This window comes from Peromyscus californicus, unplaced genomic scaffold (assembly GCF_007827085.1).
Source record: "Peromyscus californicus insignis strain IS unplaced genomic scaffold, ASM782708v3 Scaffold_12__1_contigs__length_115047231, whole genome shotgun sequence".
NCBI lineage: Eukaryota > Metazoa > Chordata > Mammalia > Rodentia > Cricetidae > Peromyscus > Peromyscus californicus.
The window spans coordinates 6,006,731-6,028,851 of NW_026294413.1; the positions used below are offsets into that span (position 1 = coordinate 6,006,731).

General features: G+C 41.8%; 1 protein-coding gene across 2 annotated transcripts in view; it reads left to right on the forward strand.

Annotated features, from left to right (window-relative positions):
• Window positions 1-22,121, forward strand: part of Uggt2 (UDP-glucose glycoprotein glucosyltransferase 2) — a 140,058-nt gene that overhangs the window by 110,839 nt on the left and 7,098 nt on the right. The window contains exons 35-38 of one of the 2 annotated variants that reach the window (XM_052732466.1): window positions 634-794; window positions 1,550-1,664; window positions 10,576-10,692; window positions 13,560-13,683. In XM_052732466.1, coding sequence (XP_052588426.1) covers window positions 634-794; window positions 1,550-1,664; window positions 10,576-10,692; window positions 13,560-13,683 — 517 coding nt within the window. Of the gene's footprint in view, window positions 1-633; window positions 795-1,549; window positions 1,665-10,575; window positions 10,693-13,559; window positions 13,684-22,121 lie in introns of those variants that run through there. The other variant, XR_008216919.1, reaches the window with a different exon arrangement.

Consider the following 22,121-nt stretch of genomic DNA (forward strand, 5'->3'; position numbering starts at 1 on the left):
GTGCTGGGATTAAAGGTGTATGCCACCATGCCTGGCCCTTAAGCTACTTTTCAAATCAAGACTTTTTCTTGAATCTGGAGAAATGACTCAGTGGTTAAGAGTATTGGCTGCTCTTTCAGAGGTCCTGAGTTCAATTCCCATCAACCACATGGTGCCTCACAATCATTTATAATGGGATCTGGTGCTCTCTTCTGGCGTTCAGGCATACATACAGATAGAACACTCATATGCATAAAATAAATTTTTTAAAAGAAAATGATTTTTCTTTATGATTCTAATTAATATTTTCCAGTATTAATTTATACATTGAGGAACTAAAAGCTATGTGCTTTTGTGATAATTAATCCCTCCCCAAAATGTGTGTTATATAAACTAGTTTGCTTATAGATGATATTACTAGGTGTCTCACTGATAAGACCACAATTATATAGATAAAGAATATAAAGTTTATGTTTCTTTTAATCTGTGAGAACAAGAAAAAAATGAACATTTAGTAAATTCATGTCGTATGACAATGATATGAGGAAATGCACCTTTATGTATATGTACAATAAGGTAGTAATTTGAAATTTACATTGAAAGAGCTTATAATATTTTATAATCTGATACAGAGACACTGTTTTCATTACTTAGATTGTGAGACATGACCTAAAAGAGCTTCGAGATTTTGATCTGGGCGGAGCTCCTTATGGATATACTCCATTCTGTGATAGCCGCACTGAAATGGATGGATATCGTTTCTGGAAAACTGGATATTGGGCATCACATCTTATGAAAAGGAAATACCATATCAGGTAAAACAGCACGTGTTCTTCTGTTTCATGACTGACTATTGTATTCATTCGCAATTATAACTGATTATGCACCATCTGTGAAAGTCCCTGTTGTGTGTGGACTTGAATACGTGAGCTCGTAGAGTTTTCTCTCAGTCTCAATATCCCCTGGTTTATAGCTATGGAAACTGAGGCAATCAGCATTTGGGTGACTTGCTTGGGCCTTCCTTTCCTAGGACTTGGTTGAACCAAGAGTTAAAACCAAATGTTACAGTTCAGGAGCATGCACCTGTCTGCCGCAAGATGTCAGTTTTATTTGTCAATAACAAAGTGCAGACATTGACTCCTAACAGTTACATCATTAACCAAAAAAGGGCCCCCACAGGTGTGCCTACAGGCTAATCTGGTGGAGGTATTTCCTCTAATGTTCCCTCTTCCCAAGTGACTCTAGCTTGTGTCAAGTTAGAGCAAAGCTAACCAGCCCAGCCTCTACAGGTAGTACCATTGCTATTCACAGTCACTGAGGAACCAGCCCAGCCTCTACAGGTAGTACCATTGCTATTCACAGTCACTGGGGACCAGCCCAGCCTCTACAGGTAGTACCATTGCTATTCACAGTCACTGAGGGACCAGCCCAGCCTCTACAGGTAGTACCATTGCTATGCACAGTCACTGAGGAACCAGCCCAGCCTCTACTGGTAGTACCATTGCTATGCACAGTCACTGAGGGAAGCTTCACAAGAACCACAGACCACTAAGGAGTGTTCCTTTTTCAGTGCCTTATATGTGGTGGATCTCAAGAAGTTCAGGAGAATCTCAGCAGGTGATAGGCTTCGGGGCCAGTACCAAGCTCTGAGCCAAGATCCAAATAGTCTTTCAAATCTAGATCAGGTAAGTACTATGACAGATTCAAATGAAGAAATACACATTTTGTATAAACTGTTTCATTTTCCTTCATACACATAAAATTGTTTCTTTACAGCTTCTTTTTCAAACTTCTGCCCTTTATGCAAATTCCTCTACTTATGCTCAATATTTTTTTCAATTCTAACGGTATTCTCTCTTTCCCATTCCCTGACTTACTTTTCCTTCTCTACAGCCTGTTTCATTTAGCCACCCTGTTTTACTTCCTTTTCCTACTTGACGTGCAGTTCTTTCACAGGCACACCTCCCTGCTGTTATGTCTTTTGTGTGCTGATCTTCAAGAAAAACCCTCTTTATCCCCTGCCCCTGCAGACACCTGACAGGCACCTCTTTCCTCATAGCCCATGAAATGATTCATTGTTGCCCCCAAAATATTTCAGATAATTTAAGCAGATGTGAAAGACAGTGCAGCTCATCATCCTTACTGTTTCTATTTACTGAAATCACTCATATACATTTGGCTGGTTTGTTTTGTATACCTCATATGTGCCACATACTCTCCTAAGACCTGAAACCACAGAAAACAAAGCAAAACTTTTCTTGAGGTCACAATGCTTTTATTCTAGTTACAATATATGTGTATGTGTGTGTAATTAATTTTTGGAGAAGAGATAAAATAGGAAAACATTATAGATAGGGTTCAGAATGGTCAATCAAGGTTGGGGGGTTTTAGTGTAAAGTAGGTACACATTTCTCTCTAAGAAGGCAGAATTTGAATGGGTTTCATATGGAGGCCAAAAAAAAACTGCTTTCCCAATGGTGAAAGTGGGCGTTTGTGTTTGAGGAATATAAGAAATTTGGTTATTTATAAGGTTGAATACATACCTACTTGCATGTATATGTTACCCATAATCTTGTACATTAATGTTCATAGCTTTATTTTCAATAGACGAAACCTAAAAACAATTTTGTATTAGTTATAACACCTTACTGTAAAACCTAGTAGGAAAAAAAAAAGGAAGTTTTTGTGAATTGTAATCTGAAGCAGACATAGCTGATGCTCTGCTGCACCTCACAGTACCACCTCACTTGATGCTTGATAAGATAAACTCATTCCCTGGGCTGTGTGTGTGAGTGTGTGTTGCAACTCTGGAGGAAAGGTATCCGGACTGCTCGGGGGAGTCAGGCCATACCTTGAGCTGCTAGGACAGCTCTGGCAGCTGGAGCTGCAATGGGACATCTCAGCTCTGGAGGGAAAGGTATCCTGACTGCTCGGGGGAGTCAGGCCATACCTGGAGTTGGGGTGCAGTGGGGGATGGTCTCCTTGTAGGATACGGCCATCCTACTCCTCTCCTGGAGAGCTCTACAACTGAGCTTTGCCCAGCCCCCACTTAAGGGGGCTTCCCAGCAGAGCTCCGCTTCTCCAGCCCAAGATGTTGCTTCTTTTGCTTCACCCTGCAGAAATGTAGCACTCTCCTCCAGCTCTGGAAAAAAGTTGTTACTCTTTGTACTCCACCTTGCTCTGTCCCCTAAGGGATGTGTCCCAAGGTTCTTCTGTTCAGCTCCACCTTGCTCAGCCACCCCACCCCATCCCACCCCAAGGGAACATCTCTCTGCAAGGTTTTTTCCTACTCAGTCCCCTAAGGAATGTCTTAGCAGGGTTCTTCTCTGTGCCATTGAATGAAGATCTTCATACCCAAAACTCTTTGGAGGAAGAGATTTATTTGGGAAGGAGAAGTCCAAGAGACTGGCTGCCCCTACCAGGGTGGGAAAGAACAGCTGACAACGGAACAGGCAGGCTGGTTTATATAGGATTTCTTAGGGGCAGAATTCCTCCAGGGAGATTTTCTGTCCAAAGATTTTTTTTTTTTTTTTCTGCTCAGGTATTGGTTAGTTTTGTTGGTCAGGGGCAGAGATGACCCTGATTTCAGGGCCAAACTGTGTTTCTTTCACTGGCCTTTCTTAGCTTTTTTGGCTCTAATTCTAAGGCCAGGGCATATTTCTTTCACTGGCTCTGATTCTAGGGACAAAGTGTGTTTCTTTGGCACTGTTTTCAGAGTCAGGGCATGTTTCTTTGGTTCTGGGTTTAGGGATAAGGTGTTTCTTTCTCTGGCTTGGGTCCCAGATCTAGTTTGTGTTTCTTTCACTGGTTCTGGACCCTAGGTCAGGATAGGTTTCTTTAGCTAGCCCCTTTTCCCTACAGTGTGGACTTCTTCAAGAGCCACTGCACGGGAACATATGAAATTTAGATCCACAGCTGTGGAGCCTGCATGGGACTGGACTAGGCCCTCTGTACAGCGAGAGAGTTAAGGGGCCCCCTGTCAGTAGGATCAGAATCCATCCCTGGTGCATGAGCAGGCTTTTGGGAGCCTACTACCTGTGATGGGACACCTCATGCAGCCTTGAGGCAGGGGGAAGAACTTGGACCTGCCTCTACTAAATGTACCTCCCCATGGGAGGACTTACCTTCTTGTAGGAGGGAAGGGGGGGGGGGTTGGGAGGGGAGCCTGAAGGGGTGGAAGGAGGGAAGAGGGAGATCTTTAATTGGTATGTAAAATGAATAAAAAAATTTTCTTAATAAAAGAAAAAAGCCAGTGCACTGAAGATTCACTCCCCTGCTGGCTGGGGACTGTAAGCAAGCATTAGTTTTTGCCAGATGACGTTGTCAGTAGGGCATGAGAAAAGTCAGAGAAAGGGAGAATACTAACAAAATTAGTGTCACAATCTATTATAATATTTTTTGTTTTGTTGCTTAAACCCTGCACTTTTTATTAACATATTAATTTTACATATTAATGTGATCAGTGTGATATTAGCAAAAAGTCATGCATCATGCACTGATTCAATCCAACTGTCCTTTTCACCTCACATTGTCCCATCCCTTGGCACCCTTCCCAATCTCCAGTAACCACTTGTTAACTTTCAGATTAGTATGTTCTTTAGTTCATGCATATGAGAAAAAGCCTGAGAATTAGTCTTTCTCTATCTGGCTTATTTCATTTAATATGATATTCTCCACCTCACTTTTACTGCAAATGACAAGATTTCATTTTTTCTTTATGACACCATTGTATATAAATACTATAGCTTTTCTACTTACTAACTTTGGGCAGAGTTTCTCTGTGTCCCAGCAGCCATTCCCAAATAATCAGACTGAGTCTTATTATTAATTATAAATACTCAGTTGATAGCTTAGGCTTGTTACCAGCTGACTCTTACATTTTAAATTAACCCATATTTCATATTACCCTCTGCCATGAGGTGGTACCTTCCTTTAACATGGCACATTCATCTTATTTCTCTCTGCATCTGCTCTCAACTCTCCCGACTACACCCTTCTTCCCAGCATCCTCTGTGTCTTGCTGTCCTGCCTATACCTCCTGCCTAGCTACTGGCCAGTCAGCTCTTGTATTAAACCAATCAGAAGGTGCCTTGGTAAAGACACATTTTCATGGTGTACAGAAGAATTATTCCATAACAATTTCCCCTTTTTGTCTACTTAAAAAAGATTATAACTTTAACATAGTAAAATTATATATAACAAAAACAATTATCGTGTAAGAATTACAGTTAACAGTATCCAGTCCAGATACAGAATCCGCCAGCTCTGATTGTACCAAGAGGTGAGTGACTCCTCTCCCAGCCCAAGAGTCCTGTCTCTAGAACCCAGGCCCCGGAGCAAAACCCATGCCCCCTACCTGCACCCATCACTGCCCCAGGTGCAGGTCAGCAGGAAAGAGCCCTGTGGGCAGCCATCCCTACCAATACCCCCCATCTGACCAGACCCTGCAATATACAAGACCCACTTTCTGCCCCAAACCCACCCATCCCCCTTCGACCTCACCAGCTCCCTGAGACACAGAATCCATCAGCTCTGATTGGACCAAGAGCGGCTCCCTGAGACACAGAATCCACCAGCTCTGATTGGACCAAGAGCTCCGATTGAACCAAGAGTGGCCCTCTGAGACACAGACACAGCCAGAACCGAGTGGACCAAGAGCAGCTCCCTCAGACATAAACACCTCTTGCACCTATTGGAGGAAGAGATGGTTAGACACCAGTGCAGAAATACAAAGAAGAACATAAAGAGCAATATGACACCACTAGAACCTAGTGGTTCTACAACAACAAAACCTGAACATCACATTGTAGAAGAAACAGAAGAAAACAACCTTAAAAATAACTTTATGAAGATGATAGAGGCCTTTAAAGATGAAATGAAAAATTCCCTTAAAGAAATTGAGGAAAAGACAAAAAATTGGAAGAAATCAATAAATCTCTTAAAGCCAAGAAAACCAAGAAAAGGCAATTAAACAGGTGAAGGAAACAGATCAAGACCTGAAAATTGAAATAGAAACAATGAAGAAGACAAAAGCAGAGGGAATACTGGAATACTTAGAGGAATGGGAACTACAGATGCAAGTATAACCAATGGAATACAAGAGAAGGAAGAGAGGATCTCTGGCATGAAGGATACAATAGAGGAAATAAATTTGTCAGTCACAGAAAACACTAAAGTCGAAAAAGTCATAACATAAAAAGTCTAAGAAATCTGGGACACCATGAAAAGCCCAAACCTAAGAATAATAGGGATAGAAGAAAGAGAATAATGCCAACTCAAAGGCACAGAAAATATACTCAACAAATAGAAAATTTTCCCAACTTAAGGAAATATCTATGAAGATACAGGCAGCTTATAGAACACCAAATAGACTAGACCCCCCAAAAAAGTCCCCTTGCCACATAATAATCAAACCACTAAACATACAGAATAAAGATAGAATATTAAGAGCAGCAAAGGAAAAAGGCCAAGTCACTTATAAAGGCAGACCCATCAGAATAACATCTAACTTCTCAATGGAGCCAGAAGGTCCTGGACAGATGTTACGCAGACACTAAGAGACCATGGATGCCAGCCCAGACTACTATACCCAGCAAAACTTTCAATCACCATAGACAAGAGTGCATAAGATATTCCAAGACAAAACTAGATGTAAACAATACCTACCTACAAATCCAGCCCTAGAAAGCACTAGAAGGAAAACTCCAAACCAAGGAAGTTAGATAACTCCAGAGCAGCAAATCCCAAAAAAGGGAAATACACACACACTCTACCACCAAAAGATAACAGGAATAAACAATCCCTGGTCATTGATATCCCTTAATATCAAGGGACTCAACTCGCCTATAAAAAGATACAGGATAATGTGGTGATATATTGTGTATCTTAATAAGCTTGCATGAGGATCAGAGAACAGAGCCAGCCACTAAATTAGACATAGAGGCCAGACAGTGGTGGCACACACCCTTAATCTTATCTCTTGGGAGGCAGAGATCTGTCTGGATCTCTGTGAGTTCAAGGCCACACTGGAAACAGAGCCAAGCAATGGTGGCACACACCTTTAATCCCAGTACTGGGAAGAACACATGCCTTTAATCCCAGGAAGTGACAGCAGGGCAGAGAAAGGTATAAAAGGTGTGAGGAAACAGGAACTAAGGCAGTTCAGCTGAGAACCTTTCAGGGGAAGACTCAGGATTTCAGTCAGAGGGTTCGTGGAGTTGGTGAGGTAATAGATAGTGGCTGTGGCTTCTCTGATCTTTCAGCTTTTATCCTAATATCTGGTATCAGGACTTTTTTTATTATAAAACCATCTAAGATTCAAACAACAGGCTAACAGAATGGGTACGAAAACAGGATCCATCCTTCTGCTGCATACAAGAAACACACCTCAACTTTAAAACAAACACTACCTCAGAGTATAAGGCTGAGAAAAGACTTTCCAGTCAAATGGACTTAAGAAGCAAACTGGTCTTTGAAGAAGATACTAGAAAATGGAAAGATCTCCCATGCTCATGGATAGGTAGAATCAACATAATAAAAATGGCAGTCTTACTAAAAGCAATCTACAGATGCAATGCACTCCCCTTCAAAATCCCAACAGAATTCTTCACAGACCTCGAAAGAATAATATTCAATTTCTTGTGGAAAAACAAAAAACCCAGGATAGCCAAAACAATCCTGTACAATAAAGCAACCTCTGGAGGCATCACCATCCCTGACCTCAAGCTCTACTATAGAGCTATAGTAATAAAAACAGCTTGGTATTGGCGTAAAAACCGACATGTGGACCAATGGAATCAAATTGAAGACCCTGACATTAATCAGCACACCTCTGAATACCTGATTTTTGACAAAGAAGCCAAGACCATACAATGAAAAAAACAAAGCATCTTCAACAAATGTTGCTGGCATAACTGGATGTCAACATGTTGAAGACTGAAAATAGATCCATATCTGTCACCATGCACAAAACTTAAGTCCAAGTGGATCAAAGACCTCAACATAGATCCAGTTACACTAAACCTGATAGAAGAGAAAGTAGGAAGTATCCTTGAATAAATTGGCACAGGAGACCACTTCTTAAATATAACACCAGTAGCACAAACACTGAGAGCAACAATCAATAAATGGAACCTCTTGAAACTGAGAAGCTTCTGTAAGGCAAAGGACATGGTCAATAAGACAAAATGACATCCTATAGAATGGGAAAAGATCTTCACCAACCCCACATCTGAGAGAGGGCTGATCTCCAAAATACATAAACAACTCAAACTAGACATCAAAATACATAACAGTCCAATTAAAAAGTGGGCTACAGAGCTAAACAGATAATTCTCAACAGAAGAATCTCAAATGGCTGAAAGACATTTAAAGAATTGCTCAACATCCTTAGTCTTCAGGGAAATGCAAATCAAAATGATTCTGAGATACCATCTTACACCTGTCAGAATGGCTAAGATCAAAAACACTGAAGACAGCTTATGCTGGAGAGGATGTGGAGCAAGGGGAACACTCCTTCACTGTCGGTGGGAGTGCAAACTTGTACAGCCACTTTGGAAATCAGTATGGCAGTTTCTCAGAAAATTGGGGATCAACCTACCTCAAGACCCAATGAAACCACTCTTAGGCATATACCCAAAGTATGCTCAATCACACCACAAGGAAACTTGCTCAACTATGTTCATAGCAGCATTATTGGTAATAGCCAGGACCTGGAAACAACCTGGATACCCCTCAACTAAAGAATGGATAAAGAAAATGTGTCACATTACTCAGCAGTAAACAAAACAACAAAAAAAACCAAACAAACAAAAAACCAAAACAATGACATCATGAAATTTGCAGGCAAATGGGTGGAACTAGAAAATACCTTCCTGAGTGAGGTAACCCAGACTCAGAAAGACAAACATGGTATGTACTCACTCATCAGTGGATACTAGAAGTAAAGCAAAGGATAACCAGACTACAACCCGCATCCCTAGAGAAGCTAGGTAATAAGGAGGACCCTAGGAGGGGCGCATGGATAGCCCTGGGAAGGGGAAATAGATGAGATCTCCTGAGTAAACTGGGGGTGAAGGGGCGGGAAAAGAGGGTAGGAGTGGGGGACTAGGGGATAGGGTGGGAGAATGAGGGAATAAGATGATGGGGCTAGAACAGGGGTGGAGTGGGAGAGCAGTGAGGGAGATATCTTGATAAAGGGAGACATCATGGGGATAGGGAGAAACCTAGGGCAAGAGAAGTTCCCAGGAATCCATAGGGATGACCCCAGCTTAGACTACTAGCAGTGGTAGAGGGGTTCCTGAGCTGGCCTACCCCAGTGATCAGATTGGTGAGTGCCCTGTCATCATAGAGCCTTCATCCAGTACCTGATAGAAACAGATGCAGAGAGCCATAGCCAAGCACCAGGCTGATCTCTGGAAGTCCAGTCAGAGAGAAGAGGGATTCTATGAGCAAGGGGCATCAAGACCATGATGGGGAAACTTACAGGTACAACCGAACCAAGCTAGTGGGAACTCATGAACTTTGGACTGACAGTTGTGGAGCCTACATGGGACTGGACTGGGTCCTCTGCATGGGTGAGACAGTTGTGTAACTTGATCTGTTTGAGAGGCCCCTGGCAGTGGGAATAGGATCCATCCCTGATGCATGAACTGGCTTTTTGGAGCCTATTGCCTATGGTGGGACACCTTGCATAGCCTTGATGCAGGGGAAGGGGCTTAGACCTGCCTCAGCTGAGTGTGCTGGGCTTTGCTGACTCCCTAGGAGGCCATACCTTGTGGAAGAGGGGATGGGAGGTGGGCTGGGAGGAAGGCTAGTGGGGCAGGAGGAGAGGGATAGAGAAGGAGATCTTCTGTGGTTGGTATGTGGAATGAATAAAAAATTTCTTAATAAAAAAAAGGGGGGGAGAAAACATCCAGTCCACTTGTATTTTGAAAAAAATAGAGAAAATGCTCTATTATCTATCTTAACTTTGTGAGTTTGAAGTTTGATACCTAATTTACTTTTTATGATAACTAAGGAAAACTATAAGTTTAATTATTTAGTCTTTGACTCCATCAAAGACCCAGAAGGGTGAAATGTTACCTAATGACAGGGACATTTGGCTGCCTGGACAGTCACCCTTAGTTCTTCTATAATGTTGGGGCAACCAGCTTTGGCCTGCAGGCCTAGTATATCTGACAGACATTTCTGAGAAGCAGGGAATTTTGAAGGACTGCCCTACCTTGTCGTGTCAAAGTTTGGCAGTTGCTTTTTTTTTTTTTTTGCATCCTGCTGGTTCAGTTTGGACAGTATACTGTCAGCGTTTGAGGCAAGGGCAGTCTCTTTGCCCGGATGGCTCCACCCTTCTTCTTCCTATCATTCTCAGTTTGGCTCTCCTGCTTAACTCTATCCTATTCAGCTATTGGCCAATCATCTTCTTTATTAAACTAATCACAGCAACAAATCTTCACAATGTACACAAAGATTATTCTACTGCAATTAAGCATGCCGAGCTTAACATATGGAGATATTTCGAATTTGTTGAATTTTTATGATATATTTAAAGTCTAAATGACAACTTGACTCAGTCTCTTGCATATTAATTTTTTTCGATAGGATCTTCCCAATAATATGATTTATCAAGTTGCCATTAAGTCTCTTCCTCAAGACTGGCTGTGGTGTGAAACCTGGTGTGATGATGAATCTAAACAAAGAGCCAAAACCATTGATCTGGTGAGTGTCTGTATTTTCATTTATTCATGTATATAAGTGTATACAAAAGTGTTCAAATTTAAATATGTTGTTTTACAAATGAAATAGCACACACATATTATTCCTGCACTTCTTCTTTTGTGTAGTCTCTTAGGAATTAAGTAAAAAGCTGTGTGCAAAGGTCCCCAAGACTCCTCTCGGCTTTGCTGATTTGTAAGGAAAGAAATATATAAAGATTACCCATGGCAAAGTTCAACAGAGAGTGCAAATGGAATATATGAGACCCAGGGACACTATGAAAAGAGCACAGAAGGAGAGAAATACGTGCTAATGACAAAGAAAACTTTTTCAATCAATTAGTAAACTAGAGATAGAGATGTCCAGTTCAGGCGGCATTTAGAACACCAAATAGACAAGACCAAAGGAGAACTTCTCCATAGTATATTATAGCTCAAAACCCTAAATATTCAGAATGAAGTACATGGAAAGCTGCAAAATAGAAAGGCAGACCCATCAGAATAAAAGAAAATTTCTCAGCAGATACTTTAAAAACCGTGAAGGCTTAGAGCAGTGTGTTTCAAACTCTGAAAGACCACAGCTGCCGAGCCAGAAGACCACATCCATCAAAACTGAGGGAAGAAGAAAAAAAATGTTTCTGCTATCCCTCTACTACAAGTCTAGTACAGAGGAAGGGAAACAGGAGTGTGGGAACACAGCCTGAATTCTGAAGTCCTCCCTCATTTTAGAAGTTGGTGATGTGTCTATATCCATGTGTAAGAGGTGCTTTCAGTTTTAGATGCATGGCCTTCTCCTAGCAGTAGCTGCACACAGAGAGAGGAGGGTGGCATGAATTTGGGTGTTTAGACAAATCAGCTTTCCCTCAACACTTAAAAATTAAGGAACATGGGGTGAGAGAGATGGTTAAGTGGTTAAGACAGGGCAGAAATAATCTACATTTTTTTGTCAAAATAGCCCATTTGCTAATATGTTGCTAATACTGTTCCTTTCTGAAAGCACTTAAGCTGGTCCCACACAGCCCATGTACCATCAGCAATACTGTCTTCCAAGATCCCACCAGGATAGCCCATTAAGTCATACTCACGGTGTTCAACCACTTTTCTAGTCCAGAGTCCCAAAGTGTGTTAACACTTCCTCCAAAAAATATATGGGTTAGGCCTGTCAGAGGAATAACCCACTCCCTCGTACCAACTTCTGTCTTACTTATTTTCAGTTGCTGTGGTAAGATATCATGACCAAGGTAACTGTCTTAGGGTTTCTGTTGCTGTGAAGGGAGACCATGACCATAGTAACTCTTATAAAGGAAAACATTTAATTGGGGTAGCTCACTTACAGTTCAGAGGTTCAGTTCACTATCATCATGGTGGGACAAGGCAGTGTGCAGGCAGAAATGGTGCTGGAGAAGTAGCTGAGAGCCCTACTTCTTGCAGGCAACAGGAAGTGGGCTGTGTCACACTGAGTGAAGCTTGAGTAAAAGAGATCTTAAAGCTCACCCCTGCTGTGACACATCTTCCAACATGGCCACACCTCTTAATAGTGCCACTCCTTCAGGATTATGGGGGCCAGTTACATTCAAACTATAGGGGAAAAATTTACTGAAGACTTACGATTCTGGAGGGTTAGAGTCCATGATCATCATGGAAGGGAGTGTGGCTGCAGTCAGCATGGCATTGAAGCAGTAGCTGAGAGCTTGCTTCAGTGCACAAGCACGGGGCAGAGGGAGCTAACTGGAAATGATGTGGGCTTCTGACTTGAATGCACACCCCCGGTGACACACCTCCTCCAACAAGGCCACACTTAATCTTTCCCAAATGGTTCCACAAACCGGGAACCAAGCATTCAAATATATGAACCTGTGGGGGCCATTTTCATTCAAACTACTACAGGAGCTCACTAGAGAGAAAAGCTCCTCTGTAGAGGAAGGATCTTGGAAAATATAGGGTACCATTGAGCTACTAGTCAGGTTTTTAAAGGACATACAGCAAAAACTTGAATGAGTCATGGAGAGGGGCCATGTCCTGGTATGCTAGGTTGGCCCAACCACAAGGTGTTCCCTGCCTCCTCTCAGTTTCTGTCATATCCTCACTTACAGCTCCCAGGCAAGACTGAGAGATAACAGGGAGCCAGAACTCTGTCTGGCATCCCTGGCCTCTAGCAAGGGCATTCTCAGAACTGCTGCTTTGGGCTTCCTGCCTGTCTCACCAGTTTCTAGTTCCTGTTCCCATCTGTATTAAAGTCGTAATACTTTAAGCACATGATTGTGTCCCTGACCTCTGAGTCCAGAGTTACCTTGTCTCCCAGTCATTGCAATCCCTACTGAAAGGATTCAGACAAGACTCACAGTGCAGTATAGGTGATGTAGGTGATTGCAGAGTAAAGCAGAGCGGTACAGTCTTCTTGAGGCAAGAGTAGACTATTGCCAGAGAAACTACTGCCCCAGTCCACATACTGAGCATGTTCTGTACATTTTTATACTCTGTCGACAGTTTTAGACCTTTTGTTCTGTGCGGGTCTGTTACAGCAGAAGAGGATGCAGTGATGTGATGCACACCAGAGAAGGGCGAGTCTTTGTTCTTTACCAGAAAGCTTCCTGGTGTGCTCACTTCTCAAACTTCTGACCAGTAATTAAATTTGTGTTCGAGTCCTGGGTTTCCCAGGCTGTTGACGATAAAGGTGGGCAGGTCAGCTCCAGTGTCCTCCAGCCTTGCTAATGTCCAGTCACTCAGTGAACAGTGGGCTGTGCTCTTTAGAGTTTGTATCATAGGACGTCAGCCCTGGTGACATACTAAGGGTCTCAAGTATTTCCTTTATTTCTCCTGAAATGTGGTCATTTTGTTCTGTTTACTAACAAATTTTGTTTGAACTTTTAGTGCAATAATCCCAAAACAAAAGAACCCAAACTAGAAGCTGCTGCAAGGATTGTCCCAGAATGGGTCGAATATGATACAGAAATACGAAAATTATTAGATCATCTTGAAAATAAGAAAAATACAAGTAAGTGATCGCCCTACATGTGAGCTGTATGTTGTGTTAGTAAGATCAGGATAAGTTAAAGACTCTTAGTGAAGTCATGAGAGAACTGTTACTATTTCCTTAGGAAAGTATATGCTATGATTAAGAATTTCATTTTGGGGGCTAGCGAGATGGTCTAGCAAGTAAGTGTTCTGGCTGCTCTTGCAGAGGACTCAGTCCAATTCCCAGCATCCACATGGTGGTTCACAACCATCTGTAACTCCAGTTCAGGGGATCTGATGCCTTCATTGAACTTCCATGAACACCAAGTACATACATATATATGCAGCCAAAATATACATAAAAGTGAAATAATAAATCTCATAAAAATTTTAAATAAATTTTGAAAAAATTTAGAGAATTTTATCTTATTTAGGCTTTCACAAATTTTTTATTAAAATGTGTATTAATTGCATCTATTAGTAGCTTTCTCTTAAACATTTAAGGACATTTAAGACAGAGAATATAGCTTTAATTCCAATCTTCATATAAATGAGTAGTATAAGATGATTTTAGGAAACATGTGTTTAACACAGAGGTTAAAAATGGAGGAACTTTGATCTTTAAGATTGTACTGAATTTCCCAAATGTGAAAGCCCAAGCAAGCCCCCAAAAGCTCCCAAAGCACATCACCTCTTACCTCGAGACTTGCCATTCGTAACAGGCTTCCCTCGTTCCTGGTCCTAGTATCTTTAGTGATGAGTTGAATGTTTCTGATTTGATTTTCTTCATTTCTCATATTTTAAAAGTTGCCATTATCTTGACATTTCTTTACTGAACATAATCATTCAGCAAATATGTTTGTCTTCCTAGGAATTTATCCAAGATACCCAATGTTTGCTGTATAGTTGCTTATAATACTCCTTTTTTATTGTTTTTATTTAGTCTTCTCTTATACAATACATCCCAAATACAACCTTCTCTCTTTACCACTCTTCTCAGTTCCTGCCCCCTACCTCCCCTTTCTCCAGATCCGTTCCTCCTCCATTTCCCTTCAAAAATGAGCAGGCCTCCCAGGGATATCAACCAAACATGGCCTGACAAGTTACAAAAAGACTAGGCACAAACCCTCATATCAAGGCTGGACAAGGAACACAGTAGAAGGAAGAGTCCCTCTAGGCAAAATAGAGGCAGACCCCACTCCCACTGTTAGGAGTCCCACAAAAACTCCAATGTAAACAAACATAACATCTACGCAGAGGGCCTAGCATGCAAGCTCCGTAATTGCTGCTTCAGTCTCTGTGAGCCCCCAGGAGCCCTACTTAGTTGATCCTGTGGACTGTGTTCTTCCAGTGTCCTTGACTCCTCTGGCTCCTACAGTCCTTCCTCTCCTTCTTCCATGGCATTCTCTGAACTCTGCCTAATGATTGGCAGTAAGTCTCTGCATCTGTTTCTGTCAGCTGCCAGAGGAAGCCTCTCTGGTGATTATTGGGCTAGGCAACGATTTATGAGTATAGCAGAATATCATTAGGAATCATTTCATTGACTTTTTGTTTTATTTTTGCCAGTCATGTTTAGTTCTACCCTAGGTCTGTGGGCTGTCCAGCTTCTGGTTCCTGGCATTCAGACAGTGTCAGACATGGGCTCTATCTTGTTGCATGGGACTCAAGTTAGACCAGTCATTGGTTGGCCACTCGCACAAGTTCTGTGCCATCATTGCCCCAGCACATCTTGCAAACAGGACAGGTTATCAAATGTTTTGTAGCTGGGTTGGTGTCCCAGTCCCACCACTGGAAACCTAGCCTGATGACAGAAAATGGCCTGTTCAGGCTCCATATCCTCCACTACTAGGGGTCCTCACTAGGGTCATCCTCATAGATTTCAAGAAGTTCCCACTGCACTGGGTTTTCCACATTGTCCCCAAATGCCCCATATTCCAGTCTAGTACTCTCTCCTTTCCTCCCTCCCTCCCTTCTCCCTTTCCCCTCCCCCACCTGATCCCTCCTGTTCCTATCCCTGCCCACCCCTAGTTACCCACAAAATCTATTTCCCCTTCCCAAGGAGATTGATGCGAACACCTTGAACCCTCCTTGTCACTTAGCCTCTCTGCTCTGTGGATTGTAGCATGGTTATCCTTTACTTAACAGCTAATATCCACTTACAAGTGAGTATACGCCATGTTTGTCTTTCTGGATTATCTGGATTACCTCACTCAGGATGATTGTTTAGTTCCATCCATTTGCCTGCAGATGTCATGATGTCATTTTTTAACATTTTTTTATTGATTCTTTAGGAGTTTCACTTGCACCTCAATCCTGCTCATTTCCCAGTCCCTCCATATCTGTGCCTCACCCCCATAGCATCCCCCCAAAAGAAAATTTTTTAAATATTAATTAAAAACAACAACAACAAAAACCACTTCGCTCCTCCATCTTGTCTGCCTTTCTAACACCTCTTCATTTGTCTTAATGGCATTGGGAGCTGTGGTGTGTCACACAGTACACCCTTTTGTCCACTCAGCCTTACTTGCAAATGTTCATTGCTATGAGTTGTTACTCTGGTTCAAGGCCTCTGGCCCCTGGTACACCATCAATACTGGACCCTCACCACAACTCCTCTCAGATATCCTGTTGTTGCCCTGAGTCATGGAGATCCTGTGCTTATGTTTCCATAGGACCAGTCCCTTCAGACACTCTGCTGGTCATAGATGGGGTAGATACTGGGGTGGGTCAACTCAAAGCTCTGGATGTGGGTCTGGGTGGTAACTGATTTGTGAGTCTGGGCAACTGGGACTGTTTATCCCAGGTGACGGGGGAGCCAGCTCTTCTACACCCATGCAATTGGGGTGAGCTCTCCCATGACTGTGGTGAGTGGTAGGGCCATCTCTCCCAAGTTCAGGGCTAGCTCTCCTGCTGCGGTGGCCAGCAAGGAGCAAGGCCAGCTCTCCTGCTGCGGTGGCCAGCAAGGAGCAAGGCCAGCTCTCCTGCTGCAGTGGCCAGCAAGGAGCAAGACCAGCTCTCCTGCTGCGGTGGCCAGCAAGGAGCAAGGCCAGCTCTCCTGCTGCGGTGGCCAGCAAGGAGCAAGACCAGCTCTCCTGCTGTGGTGGCCAGCAAGGAGCAAGGCCAGCTCTCCTGCTGTGGTGGCCAGCAGGGAGCAAGGCCAGCTCTCCTGCTGCAGTGGCCAGCAAGGAGCAAGGCCAGCTCTCCCAGGACCAGCCAAGGGCAGCGCTGGCTCAGCACAGCCCTCAGATTCCAATACACCCTGTTCCCATGGCCCCCTGTGGTAACTTGGACCATGGAGACCAACACAGACCCCAGCTGCAGCAGGACCACAGACTCAGACATGGCTCTGTGCAGCAGCTCAGGCCTGGATGACACCTTGGCCCTGGGTGGCAGCTCAGGCTCCTCAGATCAGCATGGCCCAGCAACAGCACAGTCCGTAGACACCAACATGGCCATAGGTGGCAGCCATGTGGCCTTTTGGTAGCAACACAGGCCACAGACTTCAACACGGACAGACCCTGGCTGCAGGAGGACTATGGACCTAGACATGGTCCTTGGCAGAAGCCTGGGCCCATATGTCACCATAGCCCCAGTGGCAGCATGGCCCTCGGACACCAACATAGCCCTGTGTGGCTGCCGAGACCACGGGCATCCACGTGGCCTTCGATGGCAACAGTAGCCACAGAGATTAACACAGACCCTGGCTGCAGTGGGACCACAGACCCAGACATGGCCCTCAGCTGTAGCTCTTTGGTAGACATCACCATGGCCCCAAATGGCAGCACAGGCCACTCAGATCAGCGTGGCCTCAGTGGCAACATGGCCCTTGGACACCCATATGGCCATGGGTTGCAGCCCAGGTCCAGACCTCAGGCATCCACCATGGCCATTGGTGGTAGCCAGAGCAATGGACATCAGCACACACCCTGGTTGCAGTAGGGCCATGGATGGACCCAGACATGGCCCTTAGCTGCAGCTCAGGGCCTGGATGTCACTATGGCACTGGGTGACAGTACAGGCCACCTGTATCAGCCTGTTTCTCACTGCCTTCACTTCAGTTCTGCCTCCTTCCACAGCACATGAAAAGGTCTGCTTCACTTCCTCCCCCATTTCTCCACCATATGTAGATGTAACCAACCGTCTTATTAAGTAAGAAACACAGAGCCGATTCAGAGAAGAAAGCCAAGAGATCAGAACTAAGAGCCTTACCCTTCCTGCTTCAGCCAAGAGAGCTCTCCAAAAAGGAGCTACTTCCTGTGTGTTTGTCTTTATAGCCTTTCTGTTCTGCCTTCTCATTGGTTGTAAACCCAAACACATGACTGCCCTCATCACTGCCTGTCTGTAGAGACTTCCAGGTTTTCTATGGTTGGTATTGAGATTAAAGGCGTGTGTCTCCAATGCTGGCTGTGTCCTTGAACACACAGAGATCTACCTAGCTCTGTCTACCAAGTGCTGGGATTAAAGGCGTGCGCCACCACCGCCACGCTCTTGCTATGGCTCTAATAGCTCTGACCCCTGGGCAACTTTATTTATTAATATACAATTAAAATCCATTTCAGTACAAGTAAAATACCACCACATTTCCCCTTTTCTATTTTAATAAAAAGAAAAAAAAGAAAAAGGTTATAACTAACAAAAGAAAAACTATATACAAAAGTACAATAACTATATACAATATATACAAGTAATAAATGTCTAAACAATGTCTAGTCCATTTTTATTTGACAAATTCAGAGAAAATAATTCCATTATCTATCCTATTTTGGTAAGTCCAAAATGTATCTAATTCAATTTCTATCCTAACTAGTCTTCAATTATAACTAACTAACCTTTAACTATAACTAACTAATCTTCAACTATAACTAATCTTCAACTCCCTCAGAGACCCAAGAAGGAAATAATATTAGCTAACAAAAATAAAAACAGGAAGTGTATGCAAGCAACTTCCAAAAAATTTGTGAGTTGACAGAAACAGCCAGCTGCCTGGACAGTCACCTGAGGTTTCTCTGCAGTGTTGGGGCATCATCTTAAGCCTATAGGCTTAGCATATCTGACAGACTCATTTGTGAAGTAGGGTGTACACAAGGTCAACAGTTCAACCTCACATTGGATGAGAGCAGTCCATGTACCAGAAACACCTGAATTCCACTAGTGTCCTGTCATGATTGAGGATTTTAAATTCTGGAAATTGTTGATGGTTTTTTTAATTCAGCTGTCCATTCTTCTTGGCTGTGTATATATGGCTTCATCTCAGCATCCCGTTCTCCTTCACATCCCTCTATCAAATGCCAGTCTACTATTGAGAGACGTGAGCTTAGTTACCCTTCAAGAATAACTGTTTCAGCTGCTGTTCCATTGCACATCAGAAGTCATCGGCCCACTGCCTGTTCAGCTGCCTTCAAAGAAAAGGGCACTGTACCTTTTCCGAATTGTGAAGGTCACTTCAGGAATGGTGCCATATTGTCCTGGCCTCAGAAGATACCTATTGATAAAGCCATAACCACACTTGTTTTGGCAAGAATCAGTAGTCCTTTGTTTCATGTCCTGTCTGTCCATTTTGTCAGCAGTTGATTCAAGAATACTTTGTTGTCCAGTGGCTAACTTTTGCCACAATGAAAGTTAACTCCATATGCAGTTTCTTCAATGCCCATATTTTCTCTGAAGTAGATTGGTACTGCCAGGAGCTGACATGTCTCAAAAAAGAAAAATTTTCTAAGTTATTAAAACATTTTAAATGCCATATTCTGTAGATCTCTGAAGGGTTTGAAGATGACCTGTCTAAAATATATCTGCTCAATTTTAAAAACATATCTAATATGACTACAAGTTCTATTGTAATGTCTAACTACTAACTTTCATTTCTTTATATCCTAATAGTTGGTAATAATAACATTCAAGGATCAGAAAATTGCATTGTTAAATGAATGGTATAAGTACAATTAGAAATATACATATAGCATTTTCTAACTATCAATTTCAATATATATAATTTGTATACAATATAAAACAATCCAATGTAAAGTATTTAAAACTAGTAACTAATTAATTCTAGAATTAATTAGTACTCTATATGACCATTCATATCTTAACAAAGTTTAAAATGTATATCTATATATCTATATATATTAATCTTGTAAATTTTGATATAAAATTTATACTTTAAGAAAAGTTTAAAGAATCAGAATAGAATCAAAGAGTTGAGATTAGTAATAGAATAGTCCCTTAATTAATTTGGCTTTTCTCCTGTCCCATAGCAGAAGATGGCTCTTTTATTCTGGCATGATACAGGGAGTTTGCATTTTCCTCTTAACAACATGCTTGAGTTTAAAGAAGGAGAGAGCCATTCTCCAACTCCAAAGTCAGCTTTAAATTTTAATTGAATGGGGACTATTAGAAGACCAATAGTGTTAAATCTTTAGAGAAAAGCAGAAACAAACATTTAGGAAGACATAAAATTTTTTAGATAATATATATCCATACGCCGTTTCACTCTGCTTCCTGGGATAGATGATTTGTCCCTTTTCTTCAGTTGTCTCATTTGCCCAGTGTTCTTCAGATTCCTTAACCTTCATTCTCCTAAATGACAAAAACAAAAACCTTTCCCCAAGACTAATTTTGGGGATGTTGCTTTTTGGCAAGTTATTATCTGATTGAAAAGGCATGTGTTACTGGTATAAGTTAGTTTAAATTGGATGTTCATGCTGGTTGATGAACTATCACCTCCTCTAATTAAGAGGTCTCTCTTGTTCAAATCGAACCTTTATCAATTTTGATGGTACCCACAGCTTATCTTCTCCTGTAGAAACAAAAGCAAAATCTCGTCCCCAACGTAACACATACCCTGGTTTCCATTCTGAGGTCAGCACATCCTTAAAGTATATAGGCTGATTTAATTCTGTAGTTTTTTCTATTATCCAATGTCTCTCTGCAGCTGTTGTTCCTTTCTCATTGGCATTAAGAAAATTCAAAGTTAATAGAGCATTATGAAGTCTATTTCTGGGGGTTTTTGTTACCCCTTTCTGTTTATTTAACATATCCTTTAGAGTTCTGTTTGATCTTTCTATAACTGCTTGACCTGTAGGATTATGTGGTATGCCTGTAATATGCTTTATATTGTAATAAGCAAAAAACTGTTTCATTTTAACAGAGACATATGATGGAGCATTGTCAGTTTTGATTTGTGCAGGTATACCCATGATGGCCATAACTTCTAGCAAATGAGTGATTACAGAATCAGCTTTTTCAGAACTCAAAGCAGTTGCCCATTGAAATCCTGAATAAGTATCGATGGTATGGTGTACATATTTCAATTTTCCAAATTCTGCAAAGTGAAACACGTCCATCTGCCAGATTTCATTCCTTTGAGTACCCTTTAGGTTACATCCTGCTGGTAATGGCGTTTGATTGTAGAAGGAACAAGTAGGACATTTCTTTACTATTTCTTTGGCTTGTTGCCAGGTTATGGAAAAATCCTTTTTTAAACCTTTACTATTGACATGATGTTTTTTATGAAATTCATAGGCCTCCAGCACATTTCCTATCAATAGTTTATCAATCTCATCATTGCCTTGTGCTAGAGGGCCTGGCAGACCAGTATGGGATCGAATGTGAGTTATATATAAAGGATGACTCCTTTTCCTGGTTGTATCTTGTAATTGAATAAATAGTGAAGTTAATTCTGAAGCATCAGGGATAAATTCTACAGTCTCAATATGTAATACTACTCTTTCAGCAGTTACTATGTTGAGAGGTTCTGAAAAATCCATTAATACCAACAGAATAGTATACAATTCTGATTTTTGAACTGAATTATAAGGACTTTGAACCACTTTACTTAAATTTTCTGATTTGTAACCTGCCTTTCTTTGTTTGTTGGCATCTGTATAAAATGTACACACTCCAGATACGGGTTTTTCCCGTACAATTTGAGGCAAGATCCAATCAGCTCTCTTTATAAGATCAATTCTATCGCTTTTGGGATATTTGCTGTTAATTTCTCCCAAATAGTTACTGCAAGCTCTTTGCCAAGGTTCACTTTCTGTTTATAATTTTTCAATGTCCTCCTTAGTTAAAGGTACGACAATTTCTGCTGGGTCTATTCCTGCTAATTGACGAAGTCTCAATTTTCCTTTCCAAATCAAGTCAGAGATTTTTTCCACATAAGTTTTTAATTTTTTATTTGGTTTATTTGGTAAAAATATCCATTCCAATATAGTATCTTCCCTCTGCATTAATATTCCTGTAGGAGAATGCCTAGATGACAAAATAACCAAAATGCAATCCAGCTTTGGAGCAATACGATCCACGTGCCCTTCATGTACTTTCTTTTCTACCAAGGCCAATTCTTTCTCAGCTTCAGTTGATAATTCTCTTGGACTATTTAAGTCCTTATCACCTTCTAAAATTTTGAACAAATTATGCAGTTCATCATTTTTTACCCCAATAGTTCGTAGATGAGAAATATCTCCAAATAATCTT